Genomic DNA, 22666 nt, shown 5'->3' on the forward strand with positions numbered 1-22666 from the left:
CCATACATTGACATGAGTCCACCATGGGTGTACATGTGTTCCCCTTGTAGAATCCCCCTCCCTCCTCCCTCCCCATCCCATCCCTCCGGGTCATCCCGGTGCACCAGCCCCGAGCACCCTGTATCATGCACCGAAACTGGACTGGCGATTCATTTCACATATGATAATTTACATGCTTCAATGCCATTCTCCCATATCATCCTGCCCTTGCCCTCTCCCATAGAGTCCATAATACTGTTCTATGTATCTGTGTTTCTTTTGATGTCTCGCATACAGAAAAATATGGAACGCTTCACGAATTTGCGTGTCATCCTGGTGCAGGGGCCATGCTAATCTTCTCTGTATCGTTCCAATTTTAGTATATGTGCTGCCGAAGTGAGCACAAAATAAGCCTATTATTTTGAGAAACAACTGACACTATTTATTGCCAATGATAAAATCCAACTTTTTAAGTAAAAATGAGAATTTTGAATTTATGTCAGGAGTTTGACAGCTTTCCAATATTTAGACTTTTCTGATGAGTGATAGTCGGAGAAGGCAATGGCACCCCACTCCAGTACTCTTGCCTGGAAAATCCCATGGACGGAGGGGCCTGGTGGGCTGCAGTCCAGGGGGTTGCGAAGAGTCGGACACGACTGAGCGATTTCACTTTCACTTTTCACTTTCATGCATTGGAGAAGGAAATGGCAACCCACTCCAGTGTTCTTGCCTGGAGAATCCCAGGGACGGGGCAGCCTGGTGGGCTGCTGTCTATGGGGTCACACAGAGTCGGACATGACTGAAGCGACTTAGCAGTAGCAGCAGCAGATGAGTGATAGTAATACTAGCAAATATGATTTTTAATATTGTATATTTGAAATGAAGAAACATTTTGGAGAGAAAAAAGAGAGAAAAGGTATTTGAATGGCTGATTCATGTCAATGTATGGCAAAAACTATTACAATATTGTAAAGTAATTAGCCCCCAACTAAAATAAATAAATTTATAAAAAAAAAAAGAAAAGGTATTTGATAAAATTTAACAGGATTTAAAGAAAAACTCAAAGAAAGTTTTAAAGAAAAATTAAGAAATTTTCTTAATTTTATAAAGGATCTTTACTCTAAATTTAAAAGAAAATTATTATACTCAAGAGAGAAACTTAAGATACATTTCTTTTAAGGTCAAAGGAAAAAACAAAAACAAAACAAAAGGGTGCCTATTCTCCTTGCTACCCCTGAACGCAATACCAGAAGCTCTGGCCAATGAAAGTTTAAAAAAAAAGACTCAAAAAGCTGAGGATAAATGGAAATACATGAAACTGTCAGACTTGCATATGTGAGCAATAACTACAAAGAAAATAAATTACCAGTCACAGTAATAACCAAAACACTTGAAAAAATCTAATGCTAAGAAAGCCAACTAATAAAATAAAAAATGGGAAGATGAATTTCCAGAGGTTAAAAATCAATTAATAGAAATCTAAAAAAGACTTGCAAATATAGAATGTTTTAGATCATCAGAAATATACATGAATAGCATAAAAAATTAATGAATCAAAACTTGCAAAAGTAAAAAATAGTTGAATATGTAAAAATTTACATGTTTTATAAATAAAATTATAAGATACTCAATGGATGAATGGATAAAGAGAAAATAAACACACAACACATTCTTTTTAATTCAGCCATTAAAAAGAATGAAGTCTAAAAATTATAAAACTACATAGGCATTTATTCTTCAACTCAGCATGCCCAATTCTAGGAATTTATCCTGAAGATATACCATGAAAATTAATTCTTCTGTGCCTAGAATCATCATGAAAATTATTGTGTTCTCTAACTCTTCCCCTAGTATATTAGTTCCTCAGTAGAAAGATTCTCTAATCCCCAACCTATCCTATCTATCTGGAGAAGGAAATGGCAACCCATTCCAGTGTTCTTGCCTGGAGAATCCCATGGACGGAGGAGCCTGGCAGACTGCAGTCCATGGGATCATGGGGAGTTGGACACGACTGAAGCGACTGAGCATCCTATCTGAAGCGACTGAGCATCCTGTCTATCAAGACCAGAAAAGGGACCCTAGTCCCTGGGGCAATCAGGATAAGCAGGGGCCCCTCCTCCTGTAGCATCCAGGGGCATAAAAGTGAAGCTGCTACAAGAGGCCTTCCTAAAGGAGCTTAACAAATAACATTTATCTTCTGCAGTCGTGAGGCTACTGGGTTCTTGCTGCCTGGATCAGTCATTACCTCTCAGAGCACCTACATCAGTTTTTACCACCTCAGAGTCTATATGACAAGGCGCCTGTCCAAGGATGACTACTAGGAGCCAAAAGAGTAAGCCAAGGTTTTGCTCAGCTGAACATTCAGTCAACAGTTACTAAAATGACAAGCCCCAAGGGCTTTCACAGAGACAAAAGTCTCCAGTTGCACTTTTCTGGCTAAACAATTTTCACTACAGAGCAATAGCTATAAAACACTGACCAAGGAAGTGTGTGACACTCAGGCATCAGGTTGAAGGTCCAGGAAAGAGTCCAAGTTGACTCAAGAGTAAGGGTACCTGGAGACTTCCCTGGTAGCCCAGTGAAGACTCTGCACTTCCAATGCAGGGAGAACAGGCTCGATTTCTGGTCAGGAAACTATGACCCTGCATGCTGCATGGGGTGGCAAAAAACTATGACCCTGCACGCTGCATGGAGCGGCAAAAAAAAAAGTAGGGGCACCCAATAGGATCACAGATATAGAAAACAATCTTGCTTACTAGGGAATAAAGAAGTTCAGTTCAGCTGCTCAGTTGTGTCCGACTCTTTGCGATCCCATGAATCGCAGCACGCCAGGCCTCCCTGTCCATTACCAACTCCCGGAGTTTACCCAAACCCATGTCCATTGAGTCAGTGATGACATCCAACCATCTCATCCTCTGTTGTCCCCTTCTCCTCCTGCCCCCAGTCCTTCCCAGCATTAGGGTCTTTTCCAATGAGTCAACTCTTCGCATGACGTGGCCAAAGTATTGGAGTTTCAGCTTCAACATCAGTCCTTCCAATGAACACCCAGGACTGATCTCCTTTAGGATGGACTGGTTGGATCTCCTTGCAGTCCAAGGGACTCTCAAGAGTCTTCTCCAACACCACACTTCAAAAGCATCAATTCTGCGGTGCTCAGCTTTCTTCACCGTCCAACTCTCACATCCATACATGACCACTGGAAAAACCATAACCTTGACTAGACGGACCTTTGTTGGCAAAGTAATGTCTCTGCTTTTAAATATGCTATCTAGGTTGGTCATAACCTTCCTTCCAAGGAGTAAGCGTCTTTTAATTTCATGGCTGCAATCACCATCAGCGGTGATTCTGGAGCCCCCCAAAAAATAAAGTCTGACACTGTTTCCACTGTTTCCCCATCTATTTCCCATGAAGTGATAGGACCAGATGCCATGATCTTAGTTTTCTGAACGTTGAGCTTTAAGCCAACTTTTTCACTCTCTTCTTTCACTTTCATCAAGAGGCTCTTTAGTTCTTCTTCACTTTCTGCCATAAGGGTGGTGTCATCTGCATATCTGAGGTTATTGATATTTCTCCCGGCAACTGGAAACTGGAGCCTATTATACAGAGTGAAGTAAGCCAGAAAGAAAAACACCAATCCAGCTTGTGTTTCCTCCAGCCCAGCGTTTCTCATGATGTACTCTGCATATAAGTTAAATAAGCAGGGGGACAATATACAGCCTTGACGTACTCCTTTTCCTATTTGGAATCAGTCTGTTGTTCCACGTCCAGTTCTAACTGTTGCTTCCTGACCTGCATACAGGTTTCTCAAGAGACAGGTCAGATGGTCTGGTATTCCCATCTCTTTCAGAATTTTCCACAAATAAAGAAGAGGGAGGGATAAACTGGGAGACCGGCATTGACATATACATACTACTATACATAAAATGTCAAAGTTTGGGTTTTTCCAGTAGTCATGTTTGGATGTGAGAGTTGGACCATAAAGAAGGCTGAGCGCTGAGGAATTGACACTTTGGAACTGTGGGGCTGGAGAAGACTCTTGAGAGTCCCTTGGACTGCAAGGAGATCCAACCAGTCCATCCTAAAGGAATCAACTCTGAATATTCATTGGAAGGACTGATGCTGAAGCTGAAGCTCCAATACTTTGACCTGATGCAAAGAGCTGAATCATTGGAAAAGACCCTGATGCTGGGAAAAACTGAGGAGAAGGGGGCAACAGAGGATGAGATGGTTGGATGGCATCACTGTCTCAGTGGACATAAGTTTGAGGAAACTCAGGGAGATAGTGATGGGCAGAGAAGCCTGGTGTGCTGCAGTCCATGGGGTCGCAAAGAGTCAGACACAACTTAGCAAATGAATAACAACAACAATACATAAAATAGATAACAAATAAGAATCTACTGTATAGCACAAGTATAGCCCACCAGGCTCCTCTATCCATGGGATTCTCCAGGCAAGAATACGGGAATGGGTTGCTATGCCCTTCTCCAGGGGATCTTCCTGACCCAGGGATTGAACTCAGGTCTCTTAGTCTCCTGCATTGGCACGCAGGTTCTTTACCACTGGCACCACTTGGGAAGACCATAGCACAGGTAACTCTATACAATAATCTGTAATGACCTTTATGGGAAAAGAGTCTAAAAAAGAGTGGGTATATGTATATATATAACTGATTCACTTTGCTGTAGAGCAGAAGCTAACACAACATTGTAAACCAACCACACTCCAATAAAATTTCTTAGGAAAAAAAAAAAGAATTAAGAGTACCTAACTGTATCTTAGGGTGCAGTGTGTGTGCTAAGTCACTTCAGTCATATCTGACTCTTTGAGACCCTAAGGACTGACTTTTGAACACTAGGCTCCTCTTTTCATGGGATTCCCAGGCAAGAATACTGGAGTGGGTTGCCAAGCCCTCCTCCAGGGGATCTTCCCAACCAAGAGGTCGAACCAGTGTCTCTTATATCTCCTGCATTGGCAGGTGGATTCTTTACCACTAGCACCACCTGGGAAGGCTGTACCTTAGGGTAACAAATAGATAACAAAGGGGGAAATTCCTTTTGTGTAAACACTGTAGCTAATAAATGGAAAAGGAATGGGAATATCAGCTTTTTTGCAAACTCATAATAAAATAATGGATGTAAATAATAATTATCAAAGACCACTACTATCAAAACAAGGGAGAAACCTGACATGACCTGAGTCCTAACAGCTGTACACTGCACCAAAGTCTGTTAAGTATTCTTCCCCATCCGCAGACGAATGGATAAGGAAGCTGTGGTACATATACACAATGGAATATTACTCAGCCATTAAAAAGAATACATTCGAATCAGTTCTAATGAGGTGGATGAAACTGGAGCCTATTATACAGAGTGAAGTAAGCCAGAAAGAAAAACACCAATACAGTATACTAACACATACATATGGTATTTAGTTAATTGGTAAAGATAACCCTGCATGCGAGACATCAAAAGAGACATAGATAAATAGAACAGTATTATGGACTCTATGGGAGAGAGCGAGGGCAGGATGATATGGGAGAATGGCACTGAAGCATGTAAATTATCATATGTGAAACGAATCGCCAGTCCAGTTTCGACATATGATACAGGGTGCTCAGGGCTGGTGCACTGGGATGACCCGGAGGGATGGGATGGGATGGGAAGGGAGGTGGGAGGGGGGTTCTGCAAGGGGAACACATGTACACCCATGGTGGGTTCATGTCAATGTATGGCAAAACAAATACAATATTGTAAAGTTAAAAAATAGATAAATAAACTAATTAAAAAAAAAAAGTATTCTTCCCCAGGCCCCCAAATCAAATCAGAATCAGATCTAACCTTCAGTTTACAGAAAATATAGAGGTCACAAGATCATGTTAAATAACTTCTCAGGGAAGCAATCAGGAAAACCCAGAATGTGGGAAAGTCTACAAGGACAAACAACTCAGTTGCCTCAACAAATTAAATATAAGGAAGAAAAGGAAATGAAAAAGAGGATGGGAAAACCAAAGAAACTTAAAGGTAGAGTGACCAGACACCCCAATTTGTCCATTATAACCCAGGTTCATGCCTGATATCCCAGTATAACTGTTAATAGAGTCCTCTTTCATTATTAAAAGCTTCCTAGTTTAGATAATAAATTATACGGTCACCCTACCTAAGAGATGAACGTGAAAGTCGCTCAGTCATGTCTGACTCTTTGCGATCCCATGGACTACACAGTCCATGAAATTCTCCAGGCCAGAATACTGGAGTGGGTAGCCTTTCCCTTCTCCAGAAGATCTTCCCAACCCAGGGACTGAACCCAGGTCTCCCACATTGCAGGTGGATTCTTTACCAGCTGAGCCACAAGGGAAGCCCAAGAATACTGGAGTGGGTAGCCTATCCCTTCTCCAGTGAATTTCCCGACCCAGGAATCGAATTGGGGTCTCCTGATTCTTTGCCAACTGAGCTATCAGGGAAGCCCTAAGAGATACAGTAACCAAACAAACTGTGTTGGCATATTCGGATACTGATTTGTTTTTTTAAATGTTATAAAACATTTGAACACTGACTAGCTATTTGATGATATTGCAAGGTAAGAGTTCTTACCTTTAAAGATACAAACTGATATATTTACAGATGAAATGACATGAGATTTGCTTAAAATAACTGAGTGTGGGGGGGAATAGGTGGGATGTAGACGAGATAATACTGATCATGAGTTGTTAACACAACTTACAGTGGGGGTATAAGACTACTCTCTCTACTTTGGAATATTATGGAGATTTTCCACAATACAATATTTTAAAAAGAGAGTAAGTTTTCCAGTAAACAAAATTTTCCTACTTCTAGAAACAGAAATATCCTAGAAACCTTCAGCTTCCTGCTCTTAATTCAAGAGCAAGCCTTTGTCATGTTGCCTGATAGAACTATATATTTATTCAGAGTCACTGAAGCCAGGATCTATAATTCTCTGCTATACAGTTTCCTGAGGTTAAATCACAGCTAGTATTCTTCATTACTTTATCTTTCCATAAAAAATTTTAAAAAAGGACTATCTCTTCCCTAACAGGAGAATCACATTTGAATATACTCTCAAGTTGTTCTTTCCCTTACACAGGAGCGGGGGTGGTGGATACGAATGAAACACCTTAAGCCTGTCTCAATGGACTTTTCCCACTGCCAAGAAATGGCCCAAAAGAGAATGTAATTCGGTGTTCCTCATTTTACTCCATGTCCTGGCGTGCCCCAGGGGGCCAGTTTTAGCTACAATAATTAGTGAGCCTGCATGAGAAGGCAAGAGAGAACACAGCTGCCACTGCCTCATCTTAGCCAGTAACAAAACTTCCAAGGGCAGAACATAATGATAAGTGATACCTAGAGTTACTCAAGGGAAAATCAGAATATGAGAAAACTAAAAGGAAGCAAAAGGAAAAATAATAAAAGCAAAAAAAAAGCAAGGATCAGCAACATGTGAATTTTCTAACAAAGAGAGCAAAATAACTGTTACAGCAACAATAATTGTTATTCTGAACAATGTTACATGTATTGACTTATCTAATCCTGACAGTGATACCTGAAGTCTGTTACTATCCCCAGTTTAATAATGTAGAAAACTGAGACAGAAAGAAGGGAAGTGATTTGCCTACAACAGGGCCAGGGTAAGAACAAGTTCTGGAGACGTTCCTCTTTTAGAGTTACTTTGAAAAGCAGTTGTTTAAAGAAAGACAGATAAGACAAGCAGGTGTTGGTAAATGAAAATAGTGCTTTCTCTTTGGCAGGAAACAATCTTGACACTACCAAAAAAGGGGTTCAAAGGCTGCCCAGATTTGGAGGACGCCCAAAGGAACACCTGTCCTTTGCCATTAAAGTCCACAGAAAGCTTCTTACAAATGTGACACAGGAAGGGCCAGAGGGCTGAATTAGTACTAGCTGCAAACTTCAATGGGGAACTTCTTGTTGCTAAAGATGTTCAACCAAAGAATAACTTTTTCTCTAGAGATTGTACGAAAAGAATTTCTATGCAGTGGGAAGTAGGCTACAGCTAGAACTCTTCCTGTACAAAGTTCATTCTAATGAGGACTTCTTGCTGCACTTTAGGGTTGACGATAACAATGGCAACTCAAAACTGAATCAAAACCCAAGCCATTCTATGTTCCAGGGAGTTCCCAACAACAAGCTTCTATCCCCAGGAGGTCTAAAATCCCAATGAATGGCCCAAGACACAGCTTCCTGCTGTCTTTAGGGACATCATTTACAACAAGGACCATATCTAGTACTCCTTCAAATAAAGTTATATCAACAATGCAATACTCATGTCTCAGTGCCAATCAGCAAGCTAGAATCACATTCTTAGAAGAGGTACAAGTTGACTAAAGGTTTGGGGTTAATTCAACCCAAATCACAATCACATTTATTATGCCTCTTAAGGTTGACTATACCCATCTAGGACACTTGAAAGGTAGCACCAAGACCTGTCCGTAACAGACCCATGCTTTCTCATCAAGGAACAAATGGAAATGTACTATAGAAATTCGAAAGGTCATTATTTTGAAACTGTGTCTTTATGGTCCTTCAAATTACTATAGACAACAATCTGTGAGGTCTTAAATATATCATTAAGATGCAGCACTCAATAAAAAGGGTTAAGATTCTGAGCAGTGCCAGTTCTAACTACTATTTCTAGCCCCTTTGGGCAATGCAACCAAAAGCCTCAATAGCTGTGTCATTTTGCCAGGGCTGCCATATCAAAGTACCACAGACTGGGTGGCTAGAGACATTTATTTCTCTCCAGTTCTGAGGGCTAGAAGGTGTCAGCAGGGTTGTTTCTTCTGAGGCCTCACTCCTTGGCTTGTAAATGGCTGTCTTTTCCCTCTGTGTCTGTGTCCTGTCTAAACCCCTTCTTCTAAGTTATTGTTGTTGTTCAGTCGCTAAGTCATGTCTGACTCTTTTGACACCCAGTGGACTGTAGCCCTCCAGGCTCCTGTGTCCCTGGAATTTCCCAGGCAAGAATACTGGAGTGGGTTGCCATTTCCTTCTCCAGGGGATCTTTCTGACCCAGGGATCAAACACATGTCTCAAACACAGCAATACATGCTGCTTGGCAGGCAGATTCTTTACCACTAAGCCACCAAAGAAGCCTCCTTCACCAGTCATATTATAGCCCACCCCAAACACCTTATTTAACCTTAATTATCTCTGTGAAAATCCTATCCCCCAGTACAGTCACCTTCTAGGAACTGGAGGTTTAAAGCTTCAACATATGAATTTTAAGGGGACACAATTCAGCCCATAAAAAATAGTATACTCTGTGGAAATAAAAAACATCCTAATATGGCTCCTGCATGGCGGCAGTATGCAGATCCTAGATCTCTCCTGAGTCGCCTATTTTTAAATAGAGGTTAAATTCATTGCCAGTAGCTCTAGAATTTTCTTCACTTGTTCATATTGTTTACTAGAATCATTTTTCTCTTTCAACTTATATTTGCTCAATTGCCAAATAACAACACGTTCATTAGGCACATGTACTAATGTGCAAAAACGGTAACGATTTTGTAGAATTTAGGTTCATCATTGTGTTCATTAAAAACTCATTCTGTCCTAGACTCAGAATGTGAACTCAGAGAACAAAACTAAATTAGTGGACAACAACGATGAACGTGGGTAAAAGAAAAAAATGGAATGACACATGCCTAAAAGAAGGACAAAGGTTTTTAAAAGGAAATAAAGATAATGGCCTGAAAGTGAAAATGGATTAGAAATACCAACTCCCTGAGTATGAGTGGATTTGTATAAGAATGTCATGACTAGGTTGCCTTGGGAAAAGAGAAGACCTGGGTCCACAAAATTACTTAGGCTCAAAACACACTATATGAAAGAAGTATCTTAGATGGGGAAGCAGAACAGTATAGTTGTTGAGAATTGAGAACACGATCTCTGGAGCCAGACGGCTTGGGTTTTAATCCCACTTTTGCCATTTACCATCTGTTTTATCTCAAGTAATTTATTTAATCTCTCTGCACTTCTGTTTTCTGATCTACAAAACAAGCATAACAGTAATCCCTACCGGAACAAACCTGGTGTGTGGACTGAATGATTTACAGATTTTTAAATAGTTATAATGGTACTCAGCAGGGGTGCTATTAAGTCCTAAGAAGTTGTTTACTTACTAACTAAACACACAATAGCACATTTCATTAGAAACATTATAGCAGAGTGAAGACTACAGATACTAGAGCAAGATTCTTTGGAACTGAATGCCGGTTTCCACTGCCTATCTGAACTGAGAACTTCCACATGTACAAGCTGGATTTAGAAAAGGCAAAGGAACCAGAGATCAAATTGCCAACATCCGTTGGATCATAGAAAAAGCAAGGGAATTCCAGAAAAACATCTACTTCTGCTTTGCTGACTATGCAAAAACCTTCGACTGTGTGGATCACAACAAACTGTGGAGAACTCTTAAAGAGATGGGAATACCAGATCACCTTACCTGCCTCCTGAGAGACCTGTGTACTGGTCAAGAAGCAACAGTTAGAACCAGATATGGAACAATGGACTGGTTCAAAATTGAGAGAGAAGTACATCAAGGTTGTATATTGTCACCCTGCTTATTTAACTTATATGCAGAATACATCATGCAAAATGCCAGGCTTGATGAATCACAAGCTGGAATCAAGATTGTCGGGAGAAATATCAACCTCAGATATGCAGATGATACCTCTCTAATGGCAGAAAGCAAAGAGGAACTAAAGCGCCTCTTGATGAAAGTGAAAGAGGAAAGTGAAAAAGCTGGCTTAAAACTCAACATTCAAAAAACTAAGATCATGACGTCCAGTCCCATCACTTCATGGCAAATAGATGGGGAAAAAGTGGAAGCAGTAACAGATTTTATTTTCTTGGGCTCCAAAAATCACTGTAGATGGTGACTGCAGCCACCAAATAAAAAGCTCTGATAAACCTAAACAGCATATTAAAGAGCAGAGACATCACTTTGCCGACAAAGGTTTGTATAGTCAAAGCTATGGTGTTTCCAGTAGTCATCTATGGATGTGAGAGCTGGACCACAAAGAAGGCTGAGTGCCGAAGAATTGATGCTTTCAAACTGTGGTACTGGAGAAGATTCTTGAGAGTTCCTTGGACTGCAGGGAGATCAAACCAGTCAGTCCTAAATAAAATCAATACTGAATATTCATTGGAAGGACTAATGCTAAAGCTGAAGCTCCAATACTTTGGCCACCTGATGTGAAGAGCTGACTCACTGGAAAAGACCCTGATGCTGGGAAACATTGAGGGCAGGAAGAGAAGCAGGCAATAGAGGATGAGATAGTTGGATGGCATCAACGAATCAATGGACATGAGTTTCAGCAAACTCTAGGAGTTGGTGATGGACAGGGAGGTCTGGCATGCTGCAGTCCATGGGGTCGCACAGTCGGATATGGCTGAGCAATTGAACTGAACAACAACTGCTTACTAGTAACTTCCTTAATCTCTCTGTACCACAGTGCCTTCATCAATAAAATAAACTGACTTGGATTATTCACTTCAACAATAAAATGGGCTTATATTACCACTTCACTTGAGTATTCTGAACATTAGAAAAATGCTTAGTATACAGTAAATGCTCCACAAATATTACCTGTTCTTTTGCTGTTTCATTTCTCAACTTTTCTTGACCAAGCAAGATAAAATAAAGAATCTGTCCTCCATCTACTACGTTTATCTAACATGTAAATCAATAATCTCATGAGGCAATCTTCATTTCTGATGATAGAAGTATGAGTTCAAACTATTAGGAGACTGGATTTCTGCTTCCTGCCATGATAGGGGAACGGAGACAGATTTACCCTTATGCCTCAAAAACATAAAAAAAAAAACAGTGAAATATATGAAATAATATTTTTAAACACTGCACAGAAGGGAAACATAGAAAGTAAGCCTTAAATTTGCCCCCAAAGTAAGTCCTAAGATTGCTCTAGCTTACCACCTGGAAAAAATTCTTAGGAAGCAACACAAGAAGGGGTTACCCAAAAAGAGTTCAGCAATCTCCCTGAGGTGAGGGGGCAAAACGGAGAATTTGGAGGGGCTATGGTGGATAGAATTTGAAAGGCGGAAAGGAGAGAACTGTACAGAGAGAGCTCAGCAGGGGGTTTCTGGAGTCTTCAGTCCCGCTCAGTGAGATGGGGAAGGAAACCATCTAAGGAAATGAGTAGGTAGTATACTCTCCAGAGCTCACACAGGGCCAGGAATGGACAATGTTCCCATCAGCCAGAGTAGAAAAAATTCACAATGCATGGTCATCGAGTACAGTGCTTAGAAAGTACTGCCTCCACATAAAGAAAAAATTAGACCCAAATGCTGCCCTAGGACCACCTACAAAGCCTATGGGGAAACAGTGGAAACAGTGTCAGACTTTATTTTTTGGGGCTCCAAAATCACTGCTGATGGTGACTGCAGCCATGAAATTAAAAGACGCTTACTCCTTGGAAGGAAGGTTATGACCAACCTAGATAGCATACTTAAAAGCAGAGACATTACTTTGCCAACAAAGGTCCATCTACTCAAAGCTATGGTTTTTCCAGTGGTCATGTATGGATGTGAGAGTTGGACGGTGAAGAAAGCTGAGTGCCGAAGAATTGATGCTGTTGAACTGTGGTGTTGGAGAAGACTCTTGAGAGTCCCTTGGACTGCAAGGAGATCCAACCAGTCCATCCTAAAGGAGATCAGTCCTGGGTGTTCATTGGAAGGACTGATGTTGAAGCTGAAACTCCAATACTTTGGCCACATCATGCAAAGAGTTGACTCATTGGAAAAGACCCTAATGCTGGGAAGGACTGGGGGCAGGAGGAGAAGGGGACAACAGAGGATGAGATGGTTGGATGGCATCACTGACTCGATGGACATGGGTTTGGGTAGACTCTGGGAGTTGGTGATGGACAGGGAGGCCTGGCGTGCTGCGATTCATGGGATCGCAAAGAGTCGGACACGACTGAGCGACTGAACTGAACTGAACCCTCAAAAGGATCAAACTATTTCTTTCTGATAATTTAACTGCATCTCAGAATAACATTCAAGAACATTTAAAGAAATACAAACATAGCCAGCAAACAACAAGGTAAAATTATCTTGCTATATCAGTGAGCTGGTATGATGCATATAAGAGATACAAAAGAAGAATGGAATAAAACACTAATACAGTGACCAGACATGTGGACAAGTCTGGTGGGGTGGGGTAGGGGGGAATTTAACAAGTTGTCAATCCTAAAGCTATAAGATATTGCCTTAGATTGTGTCCTAAGAACACAGGTGTCACGGGCTAGTACTTTAAGGTTGGGGAATCAAGATTCTGTAAGCCGCATGGCACAGCTGAAAAAACAGGGGGTGAGGGGAACTAGTACTTTAAGTCATGTGCCAAGATGGGGCACACCTTAGCTTGTGGGTGCTACTCAACCTACTACAATTTTTCTCAGTCTCATGCACCAAGGTCTAGTACCTCCAGAATAAGGTCATTTCAGGAAGGAATCAGCTTCTAATGCTGTCCTATGTCAGTCTAAACTTTCCCTCAATTGTCTTTGGAGTTTGAGTTCATATATCAAATAATGTCACTTAAGTCTGTATAATAAGTTTTGCTTCTATTTAAATTTGTCTTTCGCCACATTAATTTTTTTTTCCTAACAGAAAGCCTACCAAATACCTATTGATCAATCATACCTTCCTCTTACTTGAAAAAATTTTTCAATTGGTTTCTTAGTCCTTCCTGAAGAACTGTTCCTTTTTAGTCTCTCCTCTGCTAGTTCCTTGTCTCCCCAAACTCTTAAAGTCAGATTGCCCCAGTCCAGGACTCAACCCATTGACATTTCCTCCTTCTCTACTCACTGGATAATCTCATAAACATAATGATTCATTTATAAGATGACAATTTTTAATAACATCTCTTTAGCCCAGACCTCATGTATCTCTAACTGAATGTCTAATTAACTATCTCTTGCAGTCCACAGTCTCAGTTCACGATAACTAAACTTTTCCAGCTGTTAAGCCCCAAATCTTCAGTTATCCTTAACTCATCATTTTCTCAGATTCTGCATCTAATCCACACTTCTTACCACCTGCACCATCGTGGGTTCAAACCACTGTCTCTCACCTAGAATATACCAGTAGCCTTCTAACTACAGCCATAGTGATTCTTTTCATCTAAGTTGGATCATGACATTCTTCTGCTTTAATCCATTCAATAGCTTCTCAACTCACTCAGTAAAAGAATAAGCATCCTTATCATGGTTTTAAAGCTCTACTTTATCTGGCTCCCCACTACATCTCAGACCTCATTTCTTCCCACTCACTCTCTAACTCATTCCACACAAGCTTCACTGGACTCTGCGATACAAAGAACGCACAGAGCAAGCTCTTAGATCAGGTCTTAGGCACCTACTGCTGCCTCTGTCTGAAATGCTCTTCCTTTAGATATCACTGTTCTGGCTCTGAGACTTACTTAGGTCTTTACTCAAATGTCAACTTATTGCTGAGAACATCCCTGGCCATCTTATATGAAATGTCAACCCCTGGACCCCACATTCTCCATCCCCCTTATCCCACTGTATTTTCTTAGTATCATTTTTGTTCATCTGTTATATATTTAGTCACTAATTTGTTTGCCTCCCTCCACTAGAATTTAAGCTCACTGAGACCAGGGACTTTACTCCTTTGTGATCACAGTCCTTCATGAGAAAAAAAGTGCCCAGCATATAGTATGGACTCATTTTCCTTCTGTGTAAAATGTGGGTTTGGACTATTTAACCCTCAGAGAGCTCAAGCATTCTATCATGCTATGCTTCTCCTATGGGGTGGTCACAGGGCTGTCCATTGGTTAAGATGGACACACAATTATCTAACTAATGATATGCTACACTACTTTTCCCCTAATTTTGTGTGTAACAGAGATCTGTGAAATTCCTTTCACACAAGGCATCACTTTTGTGCAGTTTCTCCCCATTATTAAGGAGAAAGGTCTAGGTTTTACTTATCAGGCAAGAAGCAATCCTAAGGCCCACATTCATCACAGTAGGTTTCCTTACCTCCACTGCAGTGAGCGGCTGGAACAGGGACTGCCAGGACTGCTATGGGCATGTGTATTCAGGAAAAAGGCAAGAGGAGAAGTAGCCAGAGCACAATCGGCACTAAAGGGGACTTTAGAGAGGGACCAGGCTGGAGACGACGTGGGAGAAAGTACGTGCCGGTTTACTTCAGATCCTCGGCAAAGAGCAGAGATTCTGACAACGTACCATAGCAGAGAAAAACAGAGTCAGTGGTAATTTCTCAGCCAAAAAGAAACATTCAAAGTGGGTTAGTTTAGGCAAGAGGCTCAAGAAAAGTAAGTGGTCAAAAACCATTCTCAGATATTAATATCATACCCAGTACCAATGTTGGCACAGAATGACCATGGAGACTAAAACTTAATCCACAGAATTAAAACCAAAAAGTTAATCTTTGAATATTCAAAGTATTTAGGTTGGCTTCTGTGAAAATGTTGTAAATTTACTACAATTCATCAATTAGCAAGCAATAGACAATATGTTGTGTTCAATGATTAAAAATTCCTAGAGAAATACATATGTTAATAAAAGTAAAGCATTCTTAATAGATTAAGTTGTTAGATTACATCTAAAATAATACCAAGTTGTTTAACTAACTTTTGTCTGAGTATACCAAATAACGTTATTTCATTATGTATAATAAATTTTGCTTCTATTTAGATTTTCATTTTGCAGGTTATTTTTTTCCCCAAAAAAAACAATTTAACCATCTTAATGTGTTAAATCCTAAAGAAGACTAACCCTAAACTAACTTTTCTAAAGAAGACTAAGTGAGATCATTAGACTGAAAACAGACAGATGGTAAATATGAATTACTCTTTTTAATCATATATAATAGACATGTCACAGATGATGAAAAATAATTGACAGATACACAGCATTTAATTTGTACCGTAGTGGTATAGCTTTCTATACAAATACCATATTTAACTACAATATCTTATTTCCAAGATAGGAAAAAAACTTAAGTATCACATAAGCACCTGTTTTAAAATGATGTTAGTTTCCTGTATTGTTACTGCTATCTGTCTGGATTTGATGACATTCTACTTGTATTTAATTATACATATTCAAAAGAAATCTCCACCTTCCTATATATTATCCCTCTAGCTGGCTTCAGCATATTTCTCAGATGAGTACACAATATGAAGATATAATAGGATGGTAAAATTTTTCAATATATTTTTAAATTATAAGCAAAAATATTAATTTTTCACTTTCAAAAAGAATTTCCACTTTTCTAAAGAACTCTAAATGACATCTAAATTTAAAAAATTAGTTCCCTAGTACAGCTGACACTTGAACAATGCAAGTGCCAACTCCCTTTGCAGTTGAAAATCTGTCTATAACTTCACAGCTGTCACTCCAACTTCAGAGTCAGCACTCCGTATCTGATGTTCTGCATCTGCAGGTTCATGTAACTGTACATTGTATAGTACTATAGCACATATTTATTGAAAAAATCTGTAGTGTAAGTGGATCTATGGTTTTAAGGGTCAACAGTACATATAAGCTAAAGTTAATCAGAACATACACTTTTCTTGTTAACCTGAATAACACTGCTTATAGAAAATTTTGGAGTCTTAAATCTTATCACATAAGATGAGGCTTAGCCATCTGATGAATATATAATTAGAAATTATAAAAAATCTATGAAAACCAAATTTCATTCCCTTTGCTCTTAATTACCACTCTGCAAACTGGTTGTACTCTGGGGCTACAGTCTAAAAAGGAATGTTTGAAAAATGGAAGTGATTGATAAAGTACTTCCTAGATCCTCAAGGAGCATTTTCCTAATCCAAATTCAAAGTCACTAAAATAGATACAATGATGAAAATTACCAGTACACTAATGTTTGGAGAGCATGATTTTTAATCCCTATGTTTTCTTAATTGATGAAATATCTCTATTGTGGTCATTTACTTTGTAGGTTTAATATGGAAATAAACCATTTTTTTAAAAAAGTGTGCCAATCCTTCCTATTTTATATTTCAAACAAGTCTGATTTCCCAAGGTCTGGTAGAAACCATCAATTCAATCAATGAGCATCCACTAGCACTGAAGGGCAACAACTGAAAGGAAGCCCACTGACAAAGTCTGCCTATTTGAGTAGTTATGCTGTCTTCACGTAACCACTACCCTTCAGGGGAAGGAAATCTGAAGTGCATTCCCTCTGCCCTGTTACAGCAAAGGCTGTTTGAGACAGATCACTGAGGGGGAATGAACTCTAGGGAACTCCTTTCCCTGGTTCCCTAATTTGCTGATCAATTCACTCAATACTTCTTCGTTAAATAAGCCTGAGTATCTCTTGGGAAAGCTACCCTGAAGTGGAAGTGTTCTTCCATTCCCCAGCTTCAAAATCCTTACCTACGTATTATTTCTATATTGGTCAACATAGAAATAAAATTCCCGCTCTAAAAGACTCAGGCTTGGATGTGCAAGGGCCAATCTGAGGTCCTGGGCTGACAGGCCAAGGGCAGAAATACAATACCCTCTCTAGTCAAAAGAGGAGATATTTTCCTTTCCATTTGTTTCTCACATCCACTGGGGCTTTGACACTTACTTTAAATACACTTTTGCTTGAAAGGCAGGAAAAAAAGTCTTCATTGTTAGCCCGGCTTCCCAAGTACCTAAGAATCTCTAAAAGACATCTAACTCAGTCTTCAGAATTAGAAACCCCATATACCTCTGCCAGGGACCACTGTTTTGACCTTAAATTCATGAAGCCAGCCCAGCCCTCTTCCTGACAGGCATCTCCAAACCAGAGTCTTTATCCAAGCAAATGAAGGTGTGTTAGTTGGCATTAGTACTTTTCCTGACACCTGCCAGTTTCTACTCAGAGACCCCAGCCTCCTTACTGGATCCGCAGGCATGGTGTTCCCAGTCTCTCTCTCCTCCGTTTCATCATTTTCCTGGCTACTCAAGCTTTTGCCCTCTCCCAGTTGGAATCTTGGCAGGAAGTTCTCTCACACAAGAGGTATGCAGGCATAAGCCAAAGGAAACTTACAAAGGCTTCCCAAATTTAAGAGAAAAAGTACTTTTCTTCAAAATTATGATTTTCAGCAACACCCCCCCTTAAAAAAACCTAAGAGCACAAAAGGCAGCAGTGAGGCAGAGTGAGGAGTCCCAAATCCCAAATGAATCAGCTGTCCTCTGTCTGCCTGACATCATTCACACTCAGCCTGGAACAAATCAGAGTCCCAGGGAGCACCTCGTTCCTCCTCAGTGACAAGCATCAAATCCCCTCCCCCACACATCAGTCACAACCTCCAGCCCTGAAGCCTGGCAACAGTGAGGACTCTGGCAGAGACTGCACATACCAACTTGAAAACTCACACTGTGACAGAAATACTATTAACTCAGGAGGCGTGGGTTAGGCTAGAACAGCTGCTGCAGTGGGTAGCGGACTGGAACAAAGCACATTAAGGATCCCAAATCAGTAAATAATGAGCTAAGAACATGTGGGCATTTCTGCAACATTATTCATTCTCAAGCCCAGACCTCATGGAGGACGACAGAGTCGTAATGTTAGGGCTCAGGGACCAATTTAAGTAAACTCTGTACTTCTTCAGACAAAATTCAGCATCATTTTAAATTCAACTTGTATTAGTCTCCAATCACTTAAATAACCCTCTGGTAAGAAAAGCCGTAAGTCAAATTAAGAGAAGTAAGCCTAGAAACTACTTAGTTTAATTTCATCCATAAATTACTAATGAAATAATTTCTATGGCAGATATTATATGAGGTAAGCTGCAGAAGAACGGTAAAGAAGGGTAAGTCACTGAACATTTCCCCACCTATAGAATGAAAATAGGTAAGGTGTTTAATAGGTGGGTTGTAGTGAAGATTATTATATGTAAAACAGGAAAGTGCCTAGTGCAGAGGAAGTGCTATAGAATTATTAGCTATTATCATAGGTCTTGCCCTCTCAAGAGGGCAAGCTCTCAATCTAAAGGGGAAGATAAGTACAAACACATAAGAAACCATCTGACAAAAGCAAATAAATTATTGAGCTAAACACTGACAGCTAAGGGAGTGGAAATTAAGCCAAATCTTGGTCCCCTGCTTCAGAGCACCTGCCAACTCGGATGAGATCTTCTCATTCATATGGATGACAAAGTATGTCAAACTGTTCTTCTAGGATAACATCCAAAAGATTAATTCATACTCCAACCAGTGCTTTTTCAACTGCAACTCTTTAGTGAGTCATGAGATCAATTTAGAAAGTCGGGACCAATATTTTCTTAAAAGGGAAATAGAATTTTCAGAAAAGAAAATATCAGAGTGCTTCACACAAAGTGAGGGGAAGAATTATTTAGTGAAATTTGTGTTTGTAACACCTGTTATTGAAATATATATATTTATATTATTTATAAGTGGAAACACATGTCATGGGTTACAATGTAAAATCTATTATTGAGGGTCATAGTCTAAAAAATTTGAAAGCCACTGCTCTAATCACCCAACCAACCTCACCCCACCTGGCAGCTACAGACACTCACTTTCCCTCTCCATGTACCAGCCCAATCATTTGTCTCTCACAGTTCCTTCCCAGAATCCCCTGTTCTCTATAACAAAAATGGAAAGACTCTCTCAGACATCTACCACCTCTCAACAAGTACTGAGTCCCACTTTGGGGAAGTCTCGTGATGATATCAGGGTCAGTCACAGAAGCCCACACTCCCACATCTAGCAAAGCCTCTGTCTCTCCCCACCCCAAGCTGAGGCCATGCAGTTAAGGTGAGGTTCTAAGTTTCTACTCAATATTCTCCATTCTCTAATACCCAACCCCAGATTACTTAATAATACTAACAATAATAATAATAATAATAGAATAATAGCATGCATATCATAGAGCTGTGATGAGGACTACTTGGTGATTATATGTAGAGTGCTTAGAGTAGAATCTAGTAATTACTTACAATTGTTGGTTGCTTTATGCTATTATTAACATCATTTTTCATCCAAGAAACGCAAGTTAAAATAACAATGAGATATTACTATCCACCTCCTTAGACTGGTCTTAAAATTTAAAGTCTTACTATAACAAGTAAGAGTTAGTATAGATGTGGGACAATTAGAACTCTCAGTATCACTGGTAGGAGGAGTATAAAATGGTACAAACAGTGCAGAAAATTATGCAGTGTTTTTACAAACTTACATTTGTCATTTGAAAAAGATGGGGAAAGGGCAAAAAAAAAAAAAAAGAAATCTAAGTTTAGCTATTTGGGTTTTTCACTTGTTAAAAGGTTGAATATAGTTTAGCCAGGGACTTCCTTGGTAGTCCAGCTCAGTTCAGTTCAGTCGCTCACTCGTGTCCGACTCCTTGCAATGCCATGGACTGCAGCACGCCAGGCCTCCCTGGCCATCAACAACTCCCGGAGTATACTCCAACTCATGTCCATTGAGTCGGTGATGCCATCCAACCATCTCATACTCTGTTGTCCCCTTCTCCCACCTTCAATCTTTCCCAGCATCAGGGTCTTTTCAAATGAGTCAGTTCTTCGCATCAGGTGGCCAAAGTATTGGAGTTTCAGCTTCAGCATCAGTCCTTCCAATGAATATTCAGGACTGATCTCCTTTAGGATGGACTGGTTGGATCTCTTTGCAGTCCAAGGGACTCTCAAGAGTCTTCTCCAACACCACAGTTCAAAAGCATCAGTTCTTCAGCGCTCACCTTTCTTTATAGTCCAACTCTCACATCCATACAGGACTACTGGAAAAACCATAGCCTTCACTAGACAGACCTTTGTTGGCAAAGTAATGTCTCTGCTTTTTAAAATGCTGTCTAGGTTGGTCGTAACTTTCCTTCCAAGGAACAAGCGTCTTTCAATTTCATGGCTGCAGTCACCATTTGCAGTGATTTTGGAGACCCCCCAAAAAAGTTAGCCACTGTCTCCACTGTTTCCCATCTATTTGCCATGAAGTGATGGGACCAGATGCCATGATCTTAGTTTTCTGAACGTTGAGCTTTAAGCCAACTTTCTCACTGTCCTCTTTCACTCTCATCAAGAGGCTCTTTAGTTCTTCTTCGCTTTTTGCCACAAAGGTGGTGTCACCCACATACCTGAGGTTACTGATATTTCTTCCAGCAATCTTGATTCCAGCTCGTGCTTCATCCAGCTCAGCATTCCTCATGATGTACTCTGCATATAAATTAAATAAGCAGGGTGACAATATACAGCCTTGACGTACTCCTTTCCCAATTTGGAACCAGTCTGTTGTTCCAGGTCCAGTTCTAACTGTTGCTTCTTGACCTGCATAAAGATATCTCAGGAAGCAGGTCAGGTGGTCTGGTATTCCCATCTGTTTGAGAATTTTCCACAGTTTGTTGTGATCCACACAGTCAAAGGCTTTGGCATAGTCAATAAAGCAGAAGTAGATGTTTTTCTGGAATTCTCTTGCTTTTTCGATAATCCAGTGGATGTTGGCAACTTGATCTCTAGTCCCCCTGTCTTTTCTAAAACCAGCTTGAACATCCAGAAGTTCACAGTTCACGTACTGTTGAAGCCTGGCTTGGAGAATTTTGAGCATTACTTTGCTAGCGTGTGAGATGAGTGCAATTGTGTGGTAGTTTGAGTGTTCTTTGGCATTACCTTTCTTTGAGACTGGGATGAAAACTGACCTTTTCCAGTCCTGTGGCCACTGCTGTGTTTTCCAAATTTGCTGGCATATTGAGTGCAGCACTTTCACAGCATCATCTTTTAGGACTTGAAATAACTCAACTGGAATTTCATCACTCCACTAGCTTTGTTTGTAGTGATGCTTCCTAAGGCCCACTTGACTTCTCATTCCAGGATGTCTGGCTCTAGGTGAGTGATCATACCATCGTGATTATCTGGGTCATGAAGATCATTTTTGTATAGTTCTTCTGTGTATTCTTGCAACTTCTTCTTAATATCTTCTGCTAGGTCCATACCACTTCTGTCTTTTATTGAGCCCATCTTTGCATGAAATGTTCCTTTGGTATCTCTAATTTTCTTGAAGAGATCTCTAGTCTTTCCCATTCTATTTTTTTCCTCTATTTCGTTGCACTGATCACTAAGGAAGGCTTTCTTATCTCTCCTTGCTATACTTTGGAACTCTGCATTCAAATGGGTATATCTTTCCTTTCTCCTTTGCTTTTTGCTTCTTCTTCTTTTCACAGCTATTTGTAAAGCCTCCTCAGACAGCCATTTTGCTTTTTTGCATTTCTTTTTCTTGAGGCTGGTCTTGCTCCCCGTCTCCTGTACAATGTCATGAACCTCCATCCATATTCATCACAAACCTCCGTCCATTCCTCTATCAGATCTAATCCCTTGGATCTATTTCTCACTTCTACTGTATACTCCTAAGGGATTTGATTAAGGTCATACCTGAATGGTCTAGTGGTTTTCCCTACTTTCTTCAACTTAAGTCTGAATTTGGCAATAAGGAGTTCATGATCTGAGCCACAGTCAGCTCCTAGTCTTGTTTTTGCTGACTGTATAGAGCTGCTCCATCTTCAGCTGCAAAGAATATAATCAATCTGATTTCTGCATTGATCATCTGGTGATGTCCATGTGTGGAGTGTTCTGTTGTGTTGCTGGAAGAGGGTATTTGCTATGACCAGTGCGTTCTCTTGGCAAAACTCTATTA

General features: G+C 40.2%; 1 protein-coding gene and 1 non-coding gene across 27 annotated transcripts in view; both read right to left on the minus strand.

The window, feature by feature from the left end:
• Nucleotides 1–22666, minus strand: part of MAST2 (microtubule associated serine/threonine kinase 2) — a 212921-nt gene that overhangs the window by 80778 nt on the left and 109477 nt on the right. For 6 of the 26 annotated variants that reach the window (XM_081488540.1, XM_081488535.1, XM_081488534.1 and 3 more), the window contains exons 1-2: nucleotides 17908–18243; nucleotides 15032–15226 (exon numbers count right to left, since the gene is read on the minus strand). The exons of 9 other annotated variants lie outside the window; for them this stretch is intronic. In XM_081488540.1, coding sequence (XP_081344666.1) covers nucleotides 15032–15226; nucleotides 17908–17957 — 245 coding nt within the window. In that variant the 5' untranslated portion in view covers nucleotides 17958–18243. Of the gene's footprint in view, nucleotides 1–15031; nucleotides 15227–17907; nucleotides 18244–22666 lie in introns of those variants that run through there. 11 more of the 26 variants (XM_081488542.1, XM_081488537.1, XM_081488536.1 and 8 more) reach the window with 4 other exon arrangements.
• LOC145508015 (U6 spliceosomal RNA) lies at nucleotides 277–383 on the minus strand. Its single transcript, XR_014055285.1, has one exon. It is a non-coding gene; the product is annotated as a U6 spliceosomal RNA (small nuclear RNA).

The sequence above is a fragment of the Giraffa tippelskirchi genome, chromosome 5 (genome assembly GCF_054371585.1).
Source record: "Giraffa tippelskirchi isolate mGirTip1 chromosome 5, T2T-mGirTip1v1.2.pri, whole genome shotgun sequence".
NCBI lineage: Eukaryota > Metazoa > Chordata > Mammalia > Artiodactyla > Giraffidae > Giraffa > Giraffa tippelskirchi.